Source organism: Anomaloglossus baeobatrachus, chromosome 6 (genome assembly GCF_048569485.1).
Source record: "Anomaloglossus baeobatrachus isolate aAnoBae1 chromosome 6, aAnoBae1.hap1, whole genome shotgun sequence".
Taxonomy (NCBI): Eukaryota; Metazoa; Chordata; class Amphibia; order Anura; family Aromobatidae; genus Anomaloglossus; species Anomaloglossus baeobatrachus.
The window spans coordinates 568368400-568387720 of record NC_134358.1 but is presented as its reverse complement, the minus strand read 5'-3'; the positions used below and the strand labels follow the sequence as shown (position 1 = coordinate 568387720).

The window sequence follows — 19321 nt, the reverse complement described above, 5'->3', positions numbered from 1 at the left end:
CACAGCTCAGTATCACAGTGGATTAGATACACAGCTCAGTATCACAGTGGATTAGCTACACAGCTCAGTATTAGATACACAGCTCAGTATCACACTGGATTAGATACACAGCTCAGTATTACACTGGATTAGATACACAGCTCAGTATCACACTGGATTAGATACACAGCTCAGTACCACACTGGATTAGATACACAGCTCAGTATTACACTGGATTAGATACACAGCTCAGTATCACACTGGATTAGATACACAGCTCAGTATCACACTGGATTAGATACACAGCTCAGTATCACACTGGATTAGATACACAGCTCAGTATCACACTGGATTAGATACACAGCTCAGTATCACAGTGGATTAGATACACAGCTCAGTATCACAGTGGATTAGATACACAGCTCAGTATTAGATACACAGCTCAGTATCACACTGGATTAGATACACAGCTCAGTATTACACTGGATTAGATACACAGCTCAGTATCACACTGGATTAGATACACAGCTCAGTACCACACTGGATTAGATACACAGCTCAGTATTACACTGGATTAGATACACAGCTCAGTATCACACTGGATTAGATACACAGCTCAGTACCACACTGGATTAGATACACAGCTCAGTACCACACTGGATTAGATACACAGGTGAGCTCGGGGTTTCTCACGTATCCGTTCCCTTCCCATTTTTCCACTCTTCTTCGCTCCGGCAAGTGCTGCAATCGATGTTCTCCGCTTTCCATTCTGCTGCCTTATTGTCGCTTCGTCTCCATGGTATCTGACGTGCAGCAGTCGATTTACCTGGCCTTGCATCACATCACGTGGTGCCAGCAGTCAGCTGTGATTGGTGGTTCGGGCTCGTCGCTGCGCATTGTGGGAAGATGGAGGGAAATGTGGGGAAACTGGAGGAAGCCGCGCTGAAGAGAAAGGAAAGACTCCGGGAGCTGCGGAAGAAGCGGGTGAGAGGCCGGGACTGAGGCCGGGACTGAGGGCGGGGGTGGCCGCCGCTGCTCGGTGCTGTGAGGCCGGTGCACCGTGTACCTTGCTGCCATCATCTCATGGGCCCGGACTCTGCACTTCTAGATGAAGGTTCCGGGGCTGATACATTTGCTGTCACATGTGGCGGTTTGTGTCTGTTAGTCGGACGTTTCTATGGTTACTGAAGGATAATTATAAACATTTTTACAGTTTTATTGATAAATACAAAAAAAGTAAACTGAGCTTTGTGCCAAACTCCGAGCCCCAAAGAGACCAGAGCGGAAGCGACAGGAGCGCGCGGAACGTGGTCACCGCACCGCTGATCTCCAAAACGGGGACCTCGGTTTGTAAAGTCGCCACCGCCTCCTCCTTCCTTTCCCCATGCGGAGGACCGCTGCTGTCCCCTCCTCCTTCCCCGCCCCATGGACCGCCGCTGACCCCTCCTCCTTCCTTTCCCCATGCGGAGGACCGCTGCTGTCCCCTCCTCCTTCCCCGCCCCATGGACCGCCGCTGACCCCTCCTCCTTCCTTTCCCCATGCGGAGGACCGCTGCTGTCCCCTCCTCCTTCCCCGCCCCATGGACCGCCGCTGACCCCTCCTCCTTCCTTTCCCCATGCGGAGGACCGCTGCTGTCCCCTCCTCCTTCCCCGCCCCATGGACCGCCGCTGACCCCTCCTCCTTCCTTTCCCCATGCGGAGGACCGCTGCTGTCCCCTCCTCCTTCCCCGCCCCATGGACCGCCGCTGACCCCTCCTCCTCCTTCCTTTCCCCAGGTGGAGGATCGCTACTGTCCCCTCCTCCTTCCCCGCCCCATGGACCGCCACTGACCCCTCCTCCTCCTTCCTTTCCCCAGGTGGAGGATCGCTACTGTCCCCTCCTCCTTCCCCGCCCCATGGACCGCCGCTGACCCCTCCTCCCTTCTGCGGGTGAAGGACCACCACCATCCTCTCCTCCTTCCCTGCCCCGTGGACCGCTACTGTCCCATCGTCCTGCTTTCTTTCCCCAAGCGGAGGACCGCTACTGTCTCCTCCTCCTTCCCCGCTCCCTGGACCATGTCTGACCCCTCCTCCTCCTTTCCCCGGGCCGAGGACCACCACCATCTCCTCCTCCTTCCCCGCCCCATGGACCAACGACGACCCCTCCTCCTCCTTCCCTGGCTTGAGGATCGCCGCCGCCCTCCTCTTCCTCTTCTCCTCCCTGTGGACCACACCGACCCGTCTTCCTCCTTCCCCAACCGGAGGACAACCATCGCCCCCTCCTGCTTCCCTTTCCCGGTCGGAGGCCGATCGCTGCCCCCCTCCTTCTTCCTCCTCCCTTTCCTAGTCAAAGGCCCGCCACATCCTCCTGCTTCCCTTCGCTGGCCGGAAGCCCACCGCTGCTCCTTCCTTTCCCCCCCTCCTCTTATCCTTCCCCGGCCGGAGGCCCACTGCTGCCCCCCCTCCACCTCTTCCCTGGGGAAAGGCCTGCCACCCATCTCCTCCCCAGCCGGAGCTCCGCCGCTCTTCCTTGACCCCCTTCCTTCATCTTCCTCCTCAGCCGGTGTTCCATATCTCCTGGGCTGGCGAGGAAGTAATGAAGTATACAGACATTACAGCACAGGATCACAAATAATCATTTATTTGAAGAAAAACATTTTTTAATAATAGGCAGGGAAATGTTTTACCTCACAGAACCAGCTGTGACCCCGTGCTGTCATACCTGGATACTCTCTTGCTTCCTCCCCGGCCCAGGAGCTGTGGTGTGATCGGACCCAGCCCCTGTACAGACACGGCCATTACACAGTACACAGCAGGGGCACGTATATAACATTATCTCAGCACAGGAACGTTTTATAGAACCTCTAATTGTGGAAATTATCTTTCTGAGATCTATTGATTAAAATCAACTTTAAAATTAACTTTGTTTGTGGGAACCCTGTAAGTCTCTGAGCGTCTCCTGATTCGGAGGTTGCGGGGTGTTTGGAGCTCTGACATCTCGGGTGTTGTACATATCCCCCTGTCCTGCGTGTGTGGGAGGAAGCGCAGGATGTGTGCGAGGAGATAAATGGCGGCTGTGTACGTGTCTGCCACCACTTCCTGGCGCTTCACTGTCACGGGATCCTGTGCAGATAACGCTGCTCCTGCAGCAGAACCGCTAATATGTTAGACTGAGCGGTGACCCCCCCCTTACCTCCGCTCAGAGGCAGCGATGAGCGGGGCCAGGGAGCCGGATACAGGCACGACATTTTATTTAAGGGACTTATCACAATTTCCTTGTATACTTGGGTTTTTTCTTTCTAACCTTTCTCCCATTGAGACGATCTGTGCTTGCTGTCAGTGAATTGCTGGATTGCCCGATGCTTCTTACCACTGAGGGTCTGCGGTATCTCTGTAGCAATGAATGGCAGTGACCTGGGGCCGTTCACATTGATTTCCCGCGTGCCCTTCTGCTGTTTGGGGGGCTGATGCTCAGATTGTGCAGGTTCTATCACTGATTTGCTATTTTGCCATATGTGGGGGATCGGGGTCCTTCTGTCTGTAGGATTGGGGTAACCCACCACCATGCTTTACAGTGATGTGGTCTTGGTCTCACAGATGTCACGTAATGTGTGGAGGACGCAGTTTCTGCAGTGGTCGGCGCGAGGATGGGGCAGATATGTCCATCACAATCACTGACCCGTCTTATCTTATTTCTTGTAGTTACGAGAAGATGGAGGCCCAGACGAAGAAGAGACCGGAAAGGAGGACGAAAAACACCAGTCAGTTCCTATCCAATACAGCTGTGATATACATGCATTACATATAGTCTGTGTATATAATATATACACACGTGTATGTGGCTTTGAAAAATATAATCCACCCTCTGAAAATAATCCTTCCTCCGGCTGTAGAACTTATTTTAATCGACTTTCAGAAAAGACAAATACTTAATTTTTCGACACGCGCTTCTACTCAGCCATCCCCTTTATCCGCACGGTTTCTTAGTCCCCCATTGCAGCCACAGACGTCCTCATCTTCAGACAAGAATCTTCATCTTTAAAGAGGCCAAACAGGACAAAGCCCGATGGGGCAGGATGAGGACTGTAGGGCGGACGCTTCAACACCTAATCTCCGGCTCCAAGTGCAGTTAACATTTCTCTCTCACAAATTAAAGGGGTTTTCCGGCCTTAGGGTACAAGTGACTTCAGGCTTATGAGTCCTGACAGTATGCAGTGTGCGCCCCCTGTGAGGATTTCCCAGTGCTCAGGTGACCACAGGTGTGTGGTTTGCACACAGCCTCATTCTAAGTAGACATTTCCGGCCTCACTCAATACAAGTCTGGACAACCCCTTTAATCGACGTAACTAACACATCCAAAACTACAGCAGCCACCGTGGAGGCCGCAACCTGGTACACAAAGTGCCGATAAGGCAGAAGATTTCATATAACCGGCGTGCGGAAAATGTATAAAAACTCTCTATGTATGGAGAAACGTACTGGGCTAAATATCTAAATGATTGATTTCTGGTTTCTCATTTGGTCTTTCAGTGTATCATGTCCGGACCCCCACCCAGTGTATCATGTCCGGACCCCCACCCAGTGTATCATGTCCGGACCCCCACCCAGTGTATCATGTCCGGACCCCCACCCAGTGTATCATGTCCGGACCCCCACCCAGTGTATCATGTCCGGACCCCCACCCAGTGTATGGCCTCCACTTAGCACATTGCAAAAACTTAATTGTGGTGCTGCTTTTGGCCGTGCTGTCACATTGCTTTGGCCTCACCAGTGCAATCCTTACAGTGAGGCCGCGCTGTGGGCAGTGAACTCGTCATATATTGGGGCGCTAGTGATGGCAGGATCGGCTCTAAGATCTGATAATTCACGGCCCACCCTCCCCAGATGTTATACACCTTCAGATTCCCCCAGACCCCGAATACATAGAGGGGGAGACCCTCCCCGATCACCTGGCTCCATGAATACTGTGATGCCACAGACGAGCATGCGCTGATTCTTGCTTTGCAATACTTCTTGCAGGGAGCTGAAGCTGAGGAATTACACCCCCCTGGATGAAAGCCTGAAGGGGCGGCAGATAGCGCAGGCCAAGCCCGTGTCTGGTGAGTGGCGGATCATGGAGCGTGGTGTCCATGTCAGTACCATGATGCCTCATTCCTATCTCATTGCTCCCTCTAGTGGAGGAGAAGGTGAAGGAGCAGCTGGAGGCCGCCAAACCGGAGCCCATCATAGAGGAAGTGGTGAGTACCCAGGGGCCACATAGGAGGGGCCATAGTACTGCTGTATGTAACATCCTGGAGGAGGAGACCAGGGGCCACAGTGTATAGGAGGCCCCCAGTACAGTTCTATTTCAAATTGAGGAGGATCCCAGGGGCTTCAGTGTATAGGAGACCCCCAGAACTGCTCTGTGTAATATCCAGGAGGAGGAGGAGAGTCCCAGGGGCCACATTGTATAGGAGGGTCCAAATATTGCTCTATGTAAGATCCGGATGGAGGCGGGTCCTAGGGGCCACAGTGTATAGGAGGGCCCTTAATACTGCCCTGTGTAACATCCTGGAGGAGGAGGGTTCCGGGGGCCACAGTGTATAGGTTGGGCCCCTAATACTGCTATATGTAACATCCTGGAGGAGGAGGGTTCCGGGGGCCACAGTGTATAGGTTGGGCCCCAGTAGTGCTCTATGTGAGATCCGGATGGAGGAGGGTCCCAGGGGCCACAGTGTATAGGAGGGCCCCATTACTGCTGTGTAACATCCTGGAGGAGGAGGGTTCCGGGGGCCACAGTGTATAGGAGGGCCCCAGTAGTGCCCTGTGTAACATCCTGGAGGAGGAGGGTTCCGGGGGCACAGTGCATAGGAGGGCCCCAGTAGTGCCCTGTGTAACATCCGGGAGGAGGAGTGTTCCGGGGGCCACAGTGCATAGGAGGGCCCCAGTAGTGCCCTGTGTAACATCCGGGAGGAGGAGGGTTCCGGGGCACAGTGCATAGGAGGGCCCCAGTAGTGCCCTGTGTAACATCCGGGAGGAGGAGTGTTCCGGGGGCACAGTGCATAGGAGGGCCCCAGTAGTGCCCTGTGTAACATCCTGGAGGAGGAGGGTTCCGGGGGCACAGTGCATAGGAGGGCCCCAGTACTGCCCTGTGTAACATCCGGGAGGAGGAGTGTTTCGGGGGCCACGGTGTATAGGATTGCCCCAGTAGTGCCCTGTGTAACATCCGGGAGGAGGAGTGTTCCGGGGGCCACAGTGTATAGGAGGGTCCCAGTAGTGCCCTGTGTAACATCCGGGAGGAGGAGTGTTCCGGGGGCACAGTGTATAGGAGGGCCCCAGTAGTGCCCTGTGTAACATCCGGGAGGAGGAGTGTTCCGGGGGCACAGTGTATAGGAGGGCCCCAGTAGTGCCCTGTGTAACATCCGGGAGGAGGAGTGTTCCGGGGGCCACAGTGTATAGGAGGGTCCCAGTAGTGCCCTGTGTAACATCCGGGAGGAGGAGTGTTCCGGGGGCCACAGTGTATAGGAGGGCCCCTAATACTGCTCCGGGTGTTTTACCATAATTATATCTGTTGTTTTTCAGGATCTGACTAATCTCGCCCCCCGGAAGCCGGACTGGTGAGTGTTCGGCCGTTGTCAGACGCTCGGCCGAGGCTTTATAAAGGGTCACAGCCGATCAGTGAGACATCATCACTTTGTCTGACATAGCTCAGATTCTACTACTATGTTCCCTGGATGCTGCCTGCAGTGTAAAGAATGGAGGTTTTCAGTCTGGTTGTCATGACCACATCTGCTGTCGTACACAGGGGGTCTGTGCCGCTTACTTCTCCCACATGTAGTGTAATATCTGTGTACAGTAAAATATCCAGTACAGATCAGGGAGACCTGTGCTTACACCCGGTATCTAGCCATAAGCACCACCATGCTTTACACTGCAGGTGGACAAATAAAAGTGGTTACTATAATGAGACATAAAAGCATAGAAGTGATTGTTGTGGCTATGCTCTATTCTTTTCCTCAGGGATCTGAAGAGAGACGTCGCTAAGAAGTTAGAGAAGCTGGAGAAGCGGACGCAGCGCGCCATCGCGGAGCTCATCCGTGAGTATCCGACCCTAGGATCCTGGATATGAGGCATATCGTAGAAGTGCATGTAAATAACACTGATCAAATAGGGTAAAAGTGCCATCTGCTGAAAAACAGCTGCACACCATGATGTTCCCACCTCCACACTTCACTGTTGGGGTTTTTGGGGTGATTTGCCTTTTGGCCTCCAAACATGGTGTGTATTGTGGCCTCCAAAGAGTTCAATTTTGCTCTCATCTGACCAGACTATATTTCAGAGACTTGTCTAAATATTGAATAAACTCTTTAAATGCTCTTGAACCTGCTTTTTGTTCAGCTATAGTGTCTTGCGTGGTGAGTATGCATACAGGAGCGTGCATACAGGAGCGTGCATACAGGAGCGTGCATACAGGCCATGGAGGGGGGGTGCATTACTTACTGTTTTCTGTGAAACAATTGCACCTGCTGATTCCAGGTCTTTCTGTAGTTCTCCATAGGGGACTCTTGGACGACTCTTGTAGTCAGGGCCGTATTTGCCACTAGGCACCCGTGGTCCCGTGCCTAGGGCGGCACGTTGCGGGGGGCGGCACTTTCTGGCAGCAAAAAAAAAAAAAAATTTATATAAAATTTTTTTTTTTTACATCCCCGCCATCCGTCCCTCCCTCCGTTACACTCGGCTGTGTTCGGGGGGGGGGTTGAGAGGGAGGAGAGGCGCACTTCGGTCTATTTACATAGGCATAGTGATTAACCCCGGAAGTTCCATGAACTGCACTTCCGGGTCAGAGGCGCGCGGGCGCGACAATCAGCTGACTGCCCCGTGCTGCAGCGTCCAATGCTGCAGACGACACACGCCGCGGAGGAGGACGCGTCTGAACCTGGAGCCAGCCAGAAGCGGAGCCAGCCAGAGCAGAGAGGCGGGCACCGGAGCAGGTAAGGCAGAGGCAGAGCCTAGAATGTATGGGCTCCTTACAGGTTAGTTGATGATCGTTGCGATGCCTCTTTTTGTCCACTATAATCATGCAAGGGGAGGTTGGGGGGAGAGAGGCTGAGGCTGGGGAGAGAGGCTGAGGCTGGGGAGAGAGAGAGGCTGAGGCTAGGGGGGAGGCTGGGGAGAGAGAGAGGCTGAGGCTGGGGGGGGAGGCTGGGGAGAGAGAGAGGCTGAGGCTGGGGGGGAGGCTGGGGAGAGAGAGAGAGGCTGAGGCTGGGGGGGGAGGCTGGGGAGAGAGAGAGAGAGGCTGAGGCTGGGGGGGAGGCTGGGGAGAGAGAGGCTGAGGCTGGGGGGGAGGCTGGGGAGAGAGGCTGAGAGGCTGGGGGGGAGGCTGGGGAGAGAGAGAGAGGCTGAGAGGCTGGGGAGAGAGGCTGATAGGCTGGGGGGGAGGCTGGGGAGAGAAAGAGAGGCTGAGGCTGGGGGGGAGGCTGGGGAGAGAAAGAGAGGCTGAGAGGCTGGGGGGAGGCTGGGGAGAGAGAGAGAGGCTGAGAGGCTGGGGGGGAGGCTGGGGAGAGAGAGAGGCTGAGAGGCTGGGGGGGAGGCTGGGGAGAGAGAGAGAGGCTGGGGGGGAGGCTGGGGAGAGAGAGAGAGGCTGAGAGGCTGGGGGGGAGGCTGGGGAGAGAGAGAGAGGCTGGGGGGGAGGCTGGGGAGAGAGAGAGAGGCTGGGGAGAGAGAGAGAGGCTGAGAGGCTGGGGAGGAGGCTGGGGAGAGAGAGAGAGGCTGGGGAGAGAGAGAGAGGCTGGGGGGGAGGCTGGGGAGAGAGAGAGAGAGGCTGGGGAGGAGGCTGGGGAGAGAGAGAGAGGCTGGGGAGAGAGAGAGAGGCTGGGGGGGAGGCTGGGGAGAGAGAGAGAGAGGCTGGGGGGAGGCTGGGGAGAGAGAGAGAGGCTGGGGGGGAGGCTGGGGAGAGAGAGAGAGAGGCTGGGGGGGAGGCTGGGGAGAGAGAGAGAGAGGCTGGGGGGGAGGCTGGGGAGAGAGAGAGAGAGGCTGGGGAGAGAGAGAGAGGCTGGGGGGGAGGCTGGGGGGAGAGAGAGAGAGGCTGGGGGGGAGGCTGGGGAGAGAGAGAGAGAGAGGCTGGGGGGGAGGCTGGGGAGAGAGAGAGAGGCTGGGAGGAGAGAGGCTGATGCTGAGGGAGGCTGATGCTGGGGGAGGCTGGGAGGGGGGGGAGGGAAGCTGATGCTGAGGGAGACTTGGAGGAGGGAGGCTGATGCTGGGAGGAGGGAGGCTGATGCTGGGGGAGGCTAGGAGGAGGGAGGCTGATGCTGGGGGAGGCTGATGCTGGGGGAGGCTGATGCTGGGGGAGGCTGGGAGGGGGAGGGGGAGGCTTGGAGGAGGGAAGCTGAGGGAGACTTGGAGGAGGGAGGCTGAGAGAGGAGGGAGGCTGATGCTGGGAGGAGGGAGGCTGATGCTGGGGGAGGCTAGGAGGGAGGCTGATGCTGGGAGGAGGGAGGCTGATGCTGGGGGAGGCTGATGCTGAGGAAGGCTGATGCTGGGGGAGCCTGGGAGGAGGGAGGCTGATGCTGGGGGAGGCTGGGAGGAGGGAGGCTGATGCTGGGGGAAGCTGGGAGGAGGGAGGCTGATGCTGGGGGAGGCTGGGAGGAGGGAGGCTGATGCTGGGGGAGGCTGGGAGGAGAGAGGCTGATGCTGGAGGAGGCTCATGCTGGGGGAGGATGGGAGGAGAGAGGTTGATGCTGGGGTAAGCTGGGAGCAGGGAGGCTGATGCTGAGGGAGGCTGGGGGGAGAGAGGCTGATGCTGGGGGAGGCTGGGGGGAGAGAGGCTGATGCTGGGGGAGAGGCTGCTGCTGGAGGCGGGGGGAGAGAGGCTGCTGCTGGGGGAATGGAAGAGAGGGGCCAATGCTAGAGACAGAGGACAAGGGTTGAGGGCTAGAGCAATGACAATATCGATGGGGGGCAGTGTAAGGACTCAGAATAAGAGGGGGGCAGCATTGGGAGCTCATTATGGAGAAGGGGCAGCATGTGTGGGCTCAGTATGGAGTGGAGCAATGTAGGGGAGTCAATATCAAGAGTGGGGTAGTGTGTGTGTGTGTGTGTGTGTGTGTGTGTGTGTGTGTGTGTGTGTGTGGGTCTCAGCATAAGCTCTAGTGTGGTGGTCTTAGTATGATGAGTGGGGCAGCATGGAGATGTCATTATGGAAAAGCGGAAGGCAGCATTAGGAGCTCATGGAGAGGGGCAGCATGCATGGGACACTGTGAGGAGGGGGCAGCATGCATGGGACACTGTGAGGAGGGGGCAGCATGCATGGGACATTGTGAGGAGTGGGCAGCATGCACGGGACACTGAGGAGGGGGCAGCATGCATGGGACACTGTGAGGAGGGGGCAGCATGCATGGGACACTGTGAGGAGGGGGCAGCATGCATGGGACACTGTGAGGAGGGGACAGCATGCATGGGACACTGTGAGGAGGGGGCAGCATGCATGGGACATTGTGAGGAGGGGGCAGCATGCATGGGACATTGTGAGGAGGGGGCAGCATGCATGGGACATTGTGAGGAGGGGGCAGCATGCATGGGACATTGTGAGGAGGGGGCAGCATGCATGGGACATTGTGAGGAGGGGGCAGCATGCATGGGACATTGTGAGGAGGGGGCAGCATGCATGGGACATTGTGAGGAGGGGGCAGCATGCATGGGACACTGTGAGGAGGGGGCAGCATGCATGGGACACTGTGAGGAGGGGGCAGCATGCATGGGACACTGTGAGGAGGGGGCAGCATGCATGGGACACTGTCAGGAGGGGTAGCATGCATGGGACACTGTCAGGAGGGGGCAGCATGCATGGGACACTGTGAGGAGGGGGCAGCATGCATGGGACACTGTGAGGAGGGGGCAGCATGCATGGGACACTGTGAGGAGGGGGCAGCATGCATGGGACACTGTGAGGAGGGGGCAGCATGCATGGGACACTGTGAGGAGGGGGCAGCATGCATGGGACACTGTGAGGAGGGGGCAGCATGCATGGGACATTGTGAGGAGGGGGCAGCATGCATGGGACACTGTCAGGAGGGGGCAGCATGCATGGGACACTGTCAGGAGGGGGCAGCATGCATGGGACACTGTCAGGAGGGGGCAGCATGCATGGGACACTGTGAGGAGGGGGCAGCATGCATGGGACACTGTGAGGAGGGGGCAGCATGCATGGGACATTGTGAGGAGGGGGCAGCATGCATGGGAAATTGTGAGGAGGGGGCAGCATGCATGGGACATTGTGAGGAGGGGGCAGCATGCATGGGACATTGTGAGGAGGGGGCAGCATGCATGGGACATTGTGAGGAGGGGGCAGCATGCATGGGACATTGTGAGGAGGGGGCAGCATGCATGGGACACTGTGAGGAGGGGGCAGCATGCATGGGACACTGTGAGGAGGGGGCAGCATGCATGGGACATTGTGAGGAGGGGGCAGCATGCATGGGACATTGTGAGGAGGGGGCAGCATGCATGGGACACTGTGAGGAGGGGGGCAGCATGCATGGGACATTGTGAGGAGGGGGCAGCATGCATGGGACATTGTGAGGAGGGGGCAGCATGCATGGGACATTGTGAGGAGGGGGCAGCATGCATGGGACATTGTGAGGAGGGGACAATGTGCAGATCATATTTCATAATTGAGGAAGGTGTGGTGGGTATAATTTATAAGGGAGGGCAGTGTGTAGTTTATTAGGGGCAGTGTGACAGTCACAGTATATAAGTGGGGACGGTGGGAATATTTTATACTCATGCTATGTTTTGATGTGCCTGTGGTGATCCCCATTGGGGGGGGGGGGGTTAGTGCCCTTCGTTTCTCATTGATACTTTTTCAAGTGTTTTACAGAGTAGATCTGCCTTAAACAGATGTCGTGTGCGAAAACTCAGTTTTACGTTGTCACTAAGGGGCGTGACCACTTAAAGTGCCTAGGGCAGCACGAAGGCAAAATACAGCCCTGCTTGTAGTAATTCTTTTCACTCTGCTGTCTGAAATATTGCAGGGAGCACCTGGTCAAGGGCCAGTTTATGGTGAAATGATGTTCTTGCCACTTCCAGATTATGGCCCCCATAGTGCTTACTGGAATCTTAAGTAGCTTAGAAATTCCTCAGTATGTTTTCAAACAATTTGGATGCAAAGTCTTGAGACAGCTCACTGGTTTTACCCATCATGGGATGTTTCTTGTGTGGCACCTGGGAAATTAGACACCTTCTTTTTATCGGCATCAGTTGAAGCAGCTGATATTATTTCTCACTAAGTGGCAGGATTGATGTCTAATTACTGATAGAGTTCAGGGGGTGTCAGGACTTTCCAGGGCTTTTTGCACTTCTCTTTCTTCATGTGTTCAATACTTTTCCTTTTGTCATGTCTCATTACACATTCATGGACACCTTTTGGCTTGATTTCTTTGCCTGTGTGGATTTTATGGGTTGTTACTGACATCTGGTGAGAATTTCATGACATTGGCATCTTTGGAAATAAGTAAAAAGAACCATTCTCATCCACCTTTCGAAATATATCTTTACTTAGAACATGTATGAAGTGTTCAATACTTATTGCACCCGCTGTGTGTGACTGATCTCGGCTCCTCTTATAACGCTCCAGTAGTGATATCTGCGTCTCATGTCTTTTCGGCAGGGGAGCGATTGAAGGGTCAGGAGGAGAATCTCGCGGACGCTGTTCAGGCTGCAAAACAGGAGAATGAGGATTCTGACTGATGATATCGGAGCGGACGGACGTGCGGTGTCCTCAGTGATGGCGGACTCTGGAGCAGGCGGGGGGCATCACCAGCCCTGATCCTGGATCATCACATGATGTGGGGGGTGCAGTGGTCTCACTGGTGCCCCCGGGGGGCCGGTGTGATGAGTGTCAGCCTCGCTCTCCAGGATGTACATATGGTCTGCACCTGGCTGCAGGGACTTGTGGATTTTAGCACAAGATGAAAGCAGCGAAGAGTGTTATATTTGTATATGATTATTTGTCACAATTTTCCTTTTTTGTTTTTTTTTTTAATTTTACTTTATAATAAACTCATGGAAATAGTCCTAATTGTGCAAAACTGGAGGGAACGGAAGAAGAATCAAGAATTCAGTTTACAGCCTGATTTTTTTTTTATATATATATATATATAATTTTTTATTATATATATAATTGTGTGTGTGCGCAGAATTATTAGGCAGATGAGTATTTTGATCACATGATACTTTTTATACATGTCGTCCTACTCCAAGCTGTATAGGCTGAGAGCCAACTACCAATGAAGTAAATCCGGTGATGTGCATCTCTGTAATGAGGAGGGGTGCGGTGTAATGACATCAACACCCTATATAAGGGGTGCTTCATTATTAGGCAACTTCCTTTCCTTTGGCAAAATGGGTCAGAAGAGAGATGTGACGGGCTCTGAAAAGTCCATATTGTGAGATGTCTTGCAGAGGGACGCAGCAGTCTTGAAATTGCGAAACTTTTGAAGCGTGATCACCGAACAATCAAGCGTTTCATGGCAAATAGCCAACAGGGTCGCAAGAAGCGTGCGGGGCAAAAAAGGCGCAAAATAACTGCCCATGAATTGAGGAAAATCAAGTGTGAAGCTGCCAAGATGCCATTTGCCACCAGTTTGGCCATATTTCAGAGCTGCAACGTTACTGGAGTATCAAGAAGCACAAGGTGTGCCATACTCAGGGACATGGCCAAGGTAAGGAAGGCTGAAAACCACCACCTCTGACCAAGAAACACAAGATAAAACCTCAAAACTGGGCCAAGAAATATCTAAGACTGATTCTTCACAGGTTTTATGGACTGATGAAATGAGAGTGACTCTTGATGGGCAGATGGATGGGCCAGAGGCTGGATCAGTAAAGGGCAGAGAGCTCCACTCCGACTCAGACACCAGCAAGGTGGAGGTGGGCACTGGTATGGGCTGGGATCATCAAAGATCAACTTGTGGGACCTTTTTGGGTTGAGGATGGAGGAAGCTCAACTCCCAGACCTACTGCCAGTTTCTGGAAGACAACTTCTTCAAGCAGTGGTACAGGAAGAAGTCGCTATCACTCAAGAAAAACATGATTTTCATGCAGGACAATGCTCCATCACATGAATCCAACTACTCCACAGCGTGGCCGGCCAGTAAAGATCTAAAAGATGAAAAAATAATGACATGGCCCCCTTGTTCCCTGATCTGAACCCCATAGAGAACCTGTGGTCCCTCATAAAATGTGAGATCTACAGGGAGGGAAAACAGTCCACCTCTGGAGGCTGTGGTGTCTGGAGGCTGTGGTGTCTGGAGGCTGTGGTGTCTGGTGGCTGTGGTGTCTGGAGGCTGTGGTGGCTGCTGCACGCAATGTTCATCGTAAACAGATCAAGCAATGACAGAATCTATGGATGGTCGGCTGCTGAGTGTCATCAGAAAGAAAGGGGGCGATATTGGGCACTCATTTTTTGGGGGTTTTGTTTTTGCATGTCAGAAATGTTTATTTCTAAATTTTGTGCCGTTATATTGGTTACCTGGTGACAATAAACAAGTGAGATGGGAATATATTTGGTTTTAATTAAGTTGCCTAATAATTCTGCACAGTAATAGGTACCTGCACAAACAGATCCTCCTAAGATCGCCAAATCTAAAGAACCCCTCCAACTGCCAAAAATATTAAGCTTTGATATTTATCATTCTTTTGGGGTGATTGAGAACATAGTTGTTAATCAATAATAAAAAAAATCCTCTAAAATACAACTTGCCTAATACATACATACACACACCGTGTGCAGAATTATGTATGTGTGTGTATATATAATATATCAAAAATAGAGCACAATTTCCTACATGTTGCAATCATTGTCGTCCTATGTGAGTATATCCTAACATGAGGAGACTCGATGGATTTTTCACTTATTTCATAAATTGACTTTATGCTAAAGCAAATAATAAAAAAAAATGTAAATGAGATAAATGAAAGAGAACATGGATCACAATTGGAGAACACTTTCAGATCCCTGCAAGTTATTGGTGTTGATCTTCACCTGGGGCTAATTTCCTATTATCTGACAATCCCTATGTAACTGGCTCCTAACTTTCCAGTCTGCACTGACTTTGCCGTTCCAAAGCGTCTGAAGCCTTCTGGCAGCAGGTTGTCCAAATGAAGGCCAAAGGGGTGACCCTATCAGCCATAGCAAGAGAAGATGGTTGTTCCAAGTCTGTGATTTTGAGAATATTGCATCTTTACAACAACACAAACTATTTCAAATCACCCAAGAAGGCCGGGTGCCTTCGCAAGACAAATGTAAGAGAGGACAGGATAATGCGGAAAATCTCCATGGGTAATACTTTCACCACTGCAGCTGGAATTGCTGCCAGTTCAGCACTGAACAGGGTAAGGATCTGTCTCGTCATACAGTGTCATGACGTGTAAGAGCGTTTGGACTGAAAGCCCACTCTGCAGTGACCAAACCTCTCATTAGGAGAAGAAATCACAAGACTAGACTCTGCTGTGGTGAGGAGCATGTTGTGTGGACAGAGAAGTGTCCACAGCTCATTATAGTGATGAAAGTAAGTTTAATGTATTTGGGTCTGATGGGAAACATTATGTTCATCCACAAACTGAGGAAAGACTGAACCCAAAGTGTGTTAAGAAGTCAGTGAGCGGCGGTGGAGGAAGGGTCATTGGGGAATGTTTTCAGCAGGACTTGTATTCACTCTGCCATGTAGCTGTATGAGAGATCCAAGTGTGGATCAGAACCTTCTTCACAACAAGCGGCCCCTTACTTGTGTCCATCACTCAATCAGCAGCAATTTTCATGCAGGACAATGCCCCCTGTCGCAAAGCAAAATGGGAAAAGCAGCTCCTGGAAACAATGAAATGGCCACCGCCCAGAGTCCTGATCTAAACCGAATAAAACCTTTTTGAGAATTCTTGGTGACAAAGTTATGACCACAAAACCCCCAACAGTCAGAGAACTGTGGAAGAGACTGGAAGAAGAGTGGGTCAAAATCCCCCCCCCAGAGCAGTGTGAGAGACTAGTGATGTCCTGTGGAAGAGACTGGAAGAAGAGTGGGCCAAAATCCCCCCAGAGCAGTGTGAGGGACTAGTGATGTCCTGTGGAAGAGACTGGAAGAAGAGTGGGTCAAAATCCCCCCCCCCCCAGAGCAGTGTGAGGGACTAGTGATGTCCTGTGGAAGAGACTGGAAGAAGAGTGGGCCAAAATCCCCCCAGAGCAGTGTGAGAGACTAGTGATGTCCTGTGAAAGAGACTGGAAGAAGAGTGGACCAAAATCTCCCCAGAGCTGTGCGAGAGGCTAGTGATGTCCTGTGGAGAGACTGGAAGAAGAGTGGACCAAAATCCCCCCAGAGCAGTGTGAGAGAATAGTGATGTCCTGTGGAAGAGACTGGAAGAAGAGTGGGCCAAAATCCCCCCAGAGCAGTGTGAGAGACTAGTGATGTCCTGTGGAAGAGACTGGAAGAAGAGTGGGCCAAAATCCCCCCAGAGCAGTGTGAGGGACTAGTGATGTCCTGTGGAAGAGACTGGAGGAAGAGTGGACCAAAATCTCCCCAGAGCAGTGTGAGAGACTAGTGATGTCCTGTGGAAGAGACTGGAAGAAGAGTGGGCCAAAATCCCCCCAGAGCAGTGTGAAAGACTAGTGATGTCCTGTGGAAGAGACTGGAAGAAGAGTGGACCAAAATCCCCCCAGAGCAGTGTGAGGGACTAGTGATGTCCTGTGGAAGAGACTGGAAGAAGAGTGGCCAAAATCCCCCCAGAGCGGTGTGAGAGACTAGTGATGTCCTGTGGAAGAGACTGGAAGAAGAGTGGGCCAAAATCCCCCCAGAGCAGTGTGAGAGACTAGTGATGTCCTGTGGAAGAGACTGGAAGAAGAGTGGACCAAAATCCCCCCAGAGCAGTGTGAGAGACTAGTGATGTCCTGTGGAAGAGACTGGAAGAAGAGTGGACCAAAATCCCCCCAGAGCAGTGTGAGGGACTAGTGATGTCCTGTGGAAGAGACTGGAAGAAGAGTGGCCAAAATCCCCCCAGAGCGGTGTGAGAGACTAGTGATGTCCTGTGGAAGAGACTGGAAGAAGAGTGGGCCAAAATCCCCCCAGAGCAGTGTGAGAGACTAGTGATGTCCTGTGGAAGAGACTGGAAGAAGAGTGGACCAAAATCCCCCCAGAGCAGTGTGAGGGACTAGTGATGTCCTGTGGAAGAGACTGGAAGAAGAGTGGCCAAAATCCCCCCAGAGCGGTGTGAGAGACTAGTGATGTCCTGTGGAAGAGACTGGAAGAAGAGTGGGCCAAAATCCCCCCAGAGCAGTGTGAGAGACTAGTGATGTCCTGTGGAAGAGACTGGAAGAAGAGTGGACCAAAATCCCCCCAGAGCGGTGTGAGGGACTAGTGATGTCCTGTGGAAGAGACTGGAAGAAGAGTGGCCAAAATCCCCCCAGAGCGGTGTGAGAGACTAGTGATGTCCTGTGGAAGAGACTGGAAGAAGAGTGGCCAAAATCCCCCCAGAGCAGTGTGAGAGACTAGTGATGTCCTGTGGAAGAGACTGGAAGAAGAGTGGGCCAAAATCCCCCCAGAGCAGTGGGAGAGGATAGTGATGTCCTGTGGAAGAGACTGGAAGAAGAGTGGGCCAAAATCCCCCCAGAGCAGTGTGAGAGACTAGTGATGTCCTGTGGAAGAGACTGGAAGAAGAGTGGACCAAAATCCCACCAGAGCAGTGTGAGAGACCAGTGATGTCCCGTGGAAGAGACTGGAAGAAGAGTGGGCCAAAATCCCCCCAGAGCAGTGTGAGAGACTAGTGATGTCCTGTGGAAGAGACTGGAAGAAGAGTGGGCCAAAATCCCCCCAGAGCAGTGTGAGAGACTAGTGATGTCCTGTGGAAGAGACTGGAGGAAGAGTGGACCAAAATCTCCCCAGAGCAGTGTGAGAGACTAGTGATATCCTGTGGAAGAGACTGGAAGAAGAGTGGGCCAAAATCCCCCCAGAGCAGTGTGAAAGACTAGTGATGTCCTGTGGAAGAGACTGGAAGAAGAGTGGACCAAAATCCCCCCAGAGCAGTGTGAGGGACTAGTGATGTCCTGTGGAAGAGACTGGAAGAAGAGTGGCCAAAATCCCCCCAGAGCGGTGTGAGAGACTAGTGATGTCCTGTGGAAGAGACTGGAAGAAGAGTGGGCCAAAATCCCCCCAGAGCAGTGTGAGAGACTAGTGATGTCCTGTGGAAGAGACTGGAAGAAGAGTGGACCAAAATCCCCCCAGAGCAGTGTGAGAGACTAGTGATGTCCTGTGGAAGAGACTGGAAGAAGAGTGGACCAAAATCCCCCCAGAGCAGTGTGAGGGACTAGTGATGTCCTGTGGAAGAGACTGGAAGAAGAGTGGCCAAAATCCCCCCAGAGCGGTGTGAGAGACTAGTGATGTCCTGTGGAAGAGACTGGAAGAAGAGTGGGCCAAAATCCCCCCAGAGCAGTGTGAGAGACTAGTGATGTCCTGTGGAAGAGACTGGAAGAAGAGTGGACCAAAATCCCCCCAGAGCAGTGTGAGGGACTAGTGATGTCCTGTGGAAGAGACTGGAAGAAGAGTGGCCAAAATCCCCCCAGAGCGGTGTGAGAGACTAGTGATGTCCTGTGGAAGAGACTGGAAGAAGAGTCGGCCAAAATCCCCCCAGAGCAGTGTGAGAGACTAGTGATGTCCTGTGGAAGAGACTGGAAGAAGAGTGGACCAAAATCCCCCCAGAGCGGTGTGAGGGACTAGTGATGTCCTGTGGAAGAGACTGGAAGAAGAGTGGCCAAAATCCCCCCAGAGCGGTGTGAGAGACTAGTGATGTCCTGTGGAAGAGACTGGAAGAAGAGTGGCCAAAATCCCCCCAGAGCAGTGTGAGAGACTAGTGATGTCCTGTGGAAGAGACTGGAAGAAGAGTGGGCCAAAATCCCCCCAGAGCAGTGTGAGGGACTAGTGATGTCCTGTGGAAGAGACTGGAAGAAGAGTGGACCAAAATCCCCCCAGAGCGGTGTGAGAGACTAGTGATGTCCTGTGGAAGAGACTGGAAGAAGAGTGGCCAAAATCCCCCCAGAGCAGTGTGAGAGGCTAGTGATGTCCTGTGGAAGAGACTGGAAGAAGAGTGGGCCAAAATCCCCCCAGAGCAGTGTGAGAGACTAGTGATGTCCTGTGGAAGAGACTGGAAGAAGAGTGGACCAAAATCCCCCCAGAGCAGTGTGAGAGACTAGTGATGTCCTGTGGAAGAGACTGGAAGAAGAGTGGACCAAAATCCCCCCAGAGCAGTGTGAGGGACTAGTGATGTCCTGTGGAAGAGACTGGAAGAAGAGTGGCCAAAATCCCCCCAGAGCGGTGTAAGAGACTAGTGATGTCCTGTGGAAGAGACTGG

General features: G+C 53.1%; 1 protein-coding gene across 1 annotated transcript; it reads left to right on the top strand.

Moving 5' to 3' along the window:
- The first annotated feature begins 864 nt into the window (after positions 1–864).
- Positions 865–13004, top strand: CCDC12 (coiled-coil domain containing 12). Its single transcript, XM_075316903.1, has 7 exons — positions 865–963; positions 3659–3717; positions 4976–5055; positions 5132–5193; positions 6518–6552; positions 6956–7032; positions 12600–13004. The coding sequence occupies exons 1-7, from the start codon at positions 886–888 to the stop codon at positions 12677–12679; spliced, it is 471 nt and encodes a 156-aa protein (XP_075173018.1). The 5' UTR covers positions 865–885; the 3' UTR covers positions 12680–13004.
- Positions 13005–19321: the final 6317 nt, after the last annotated feature.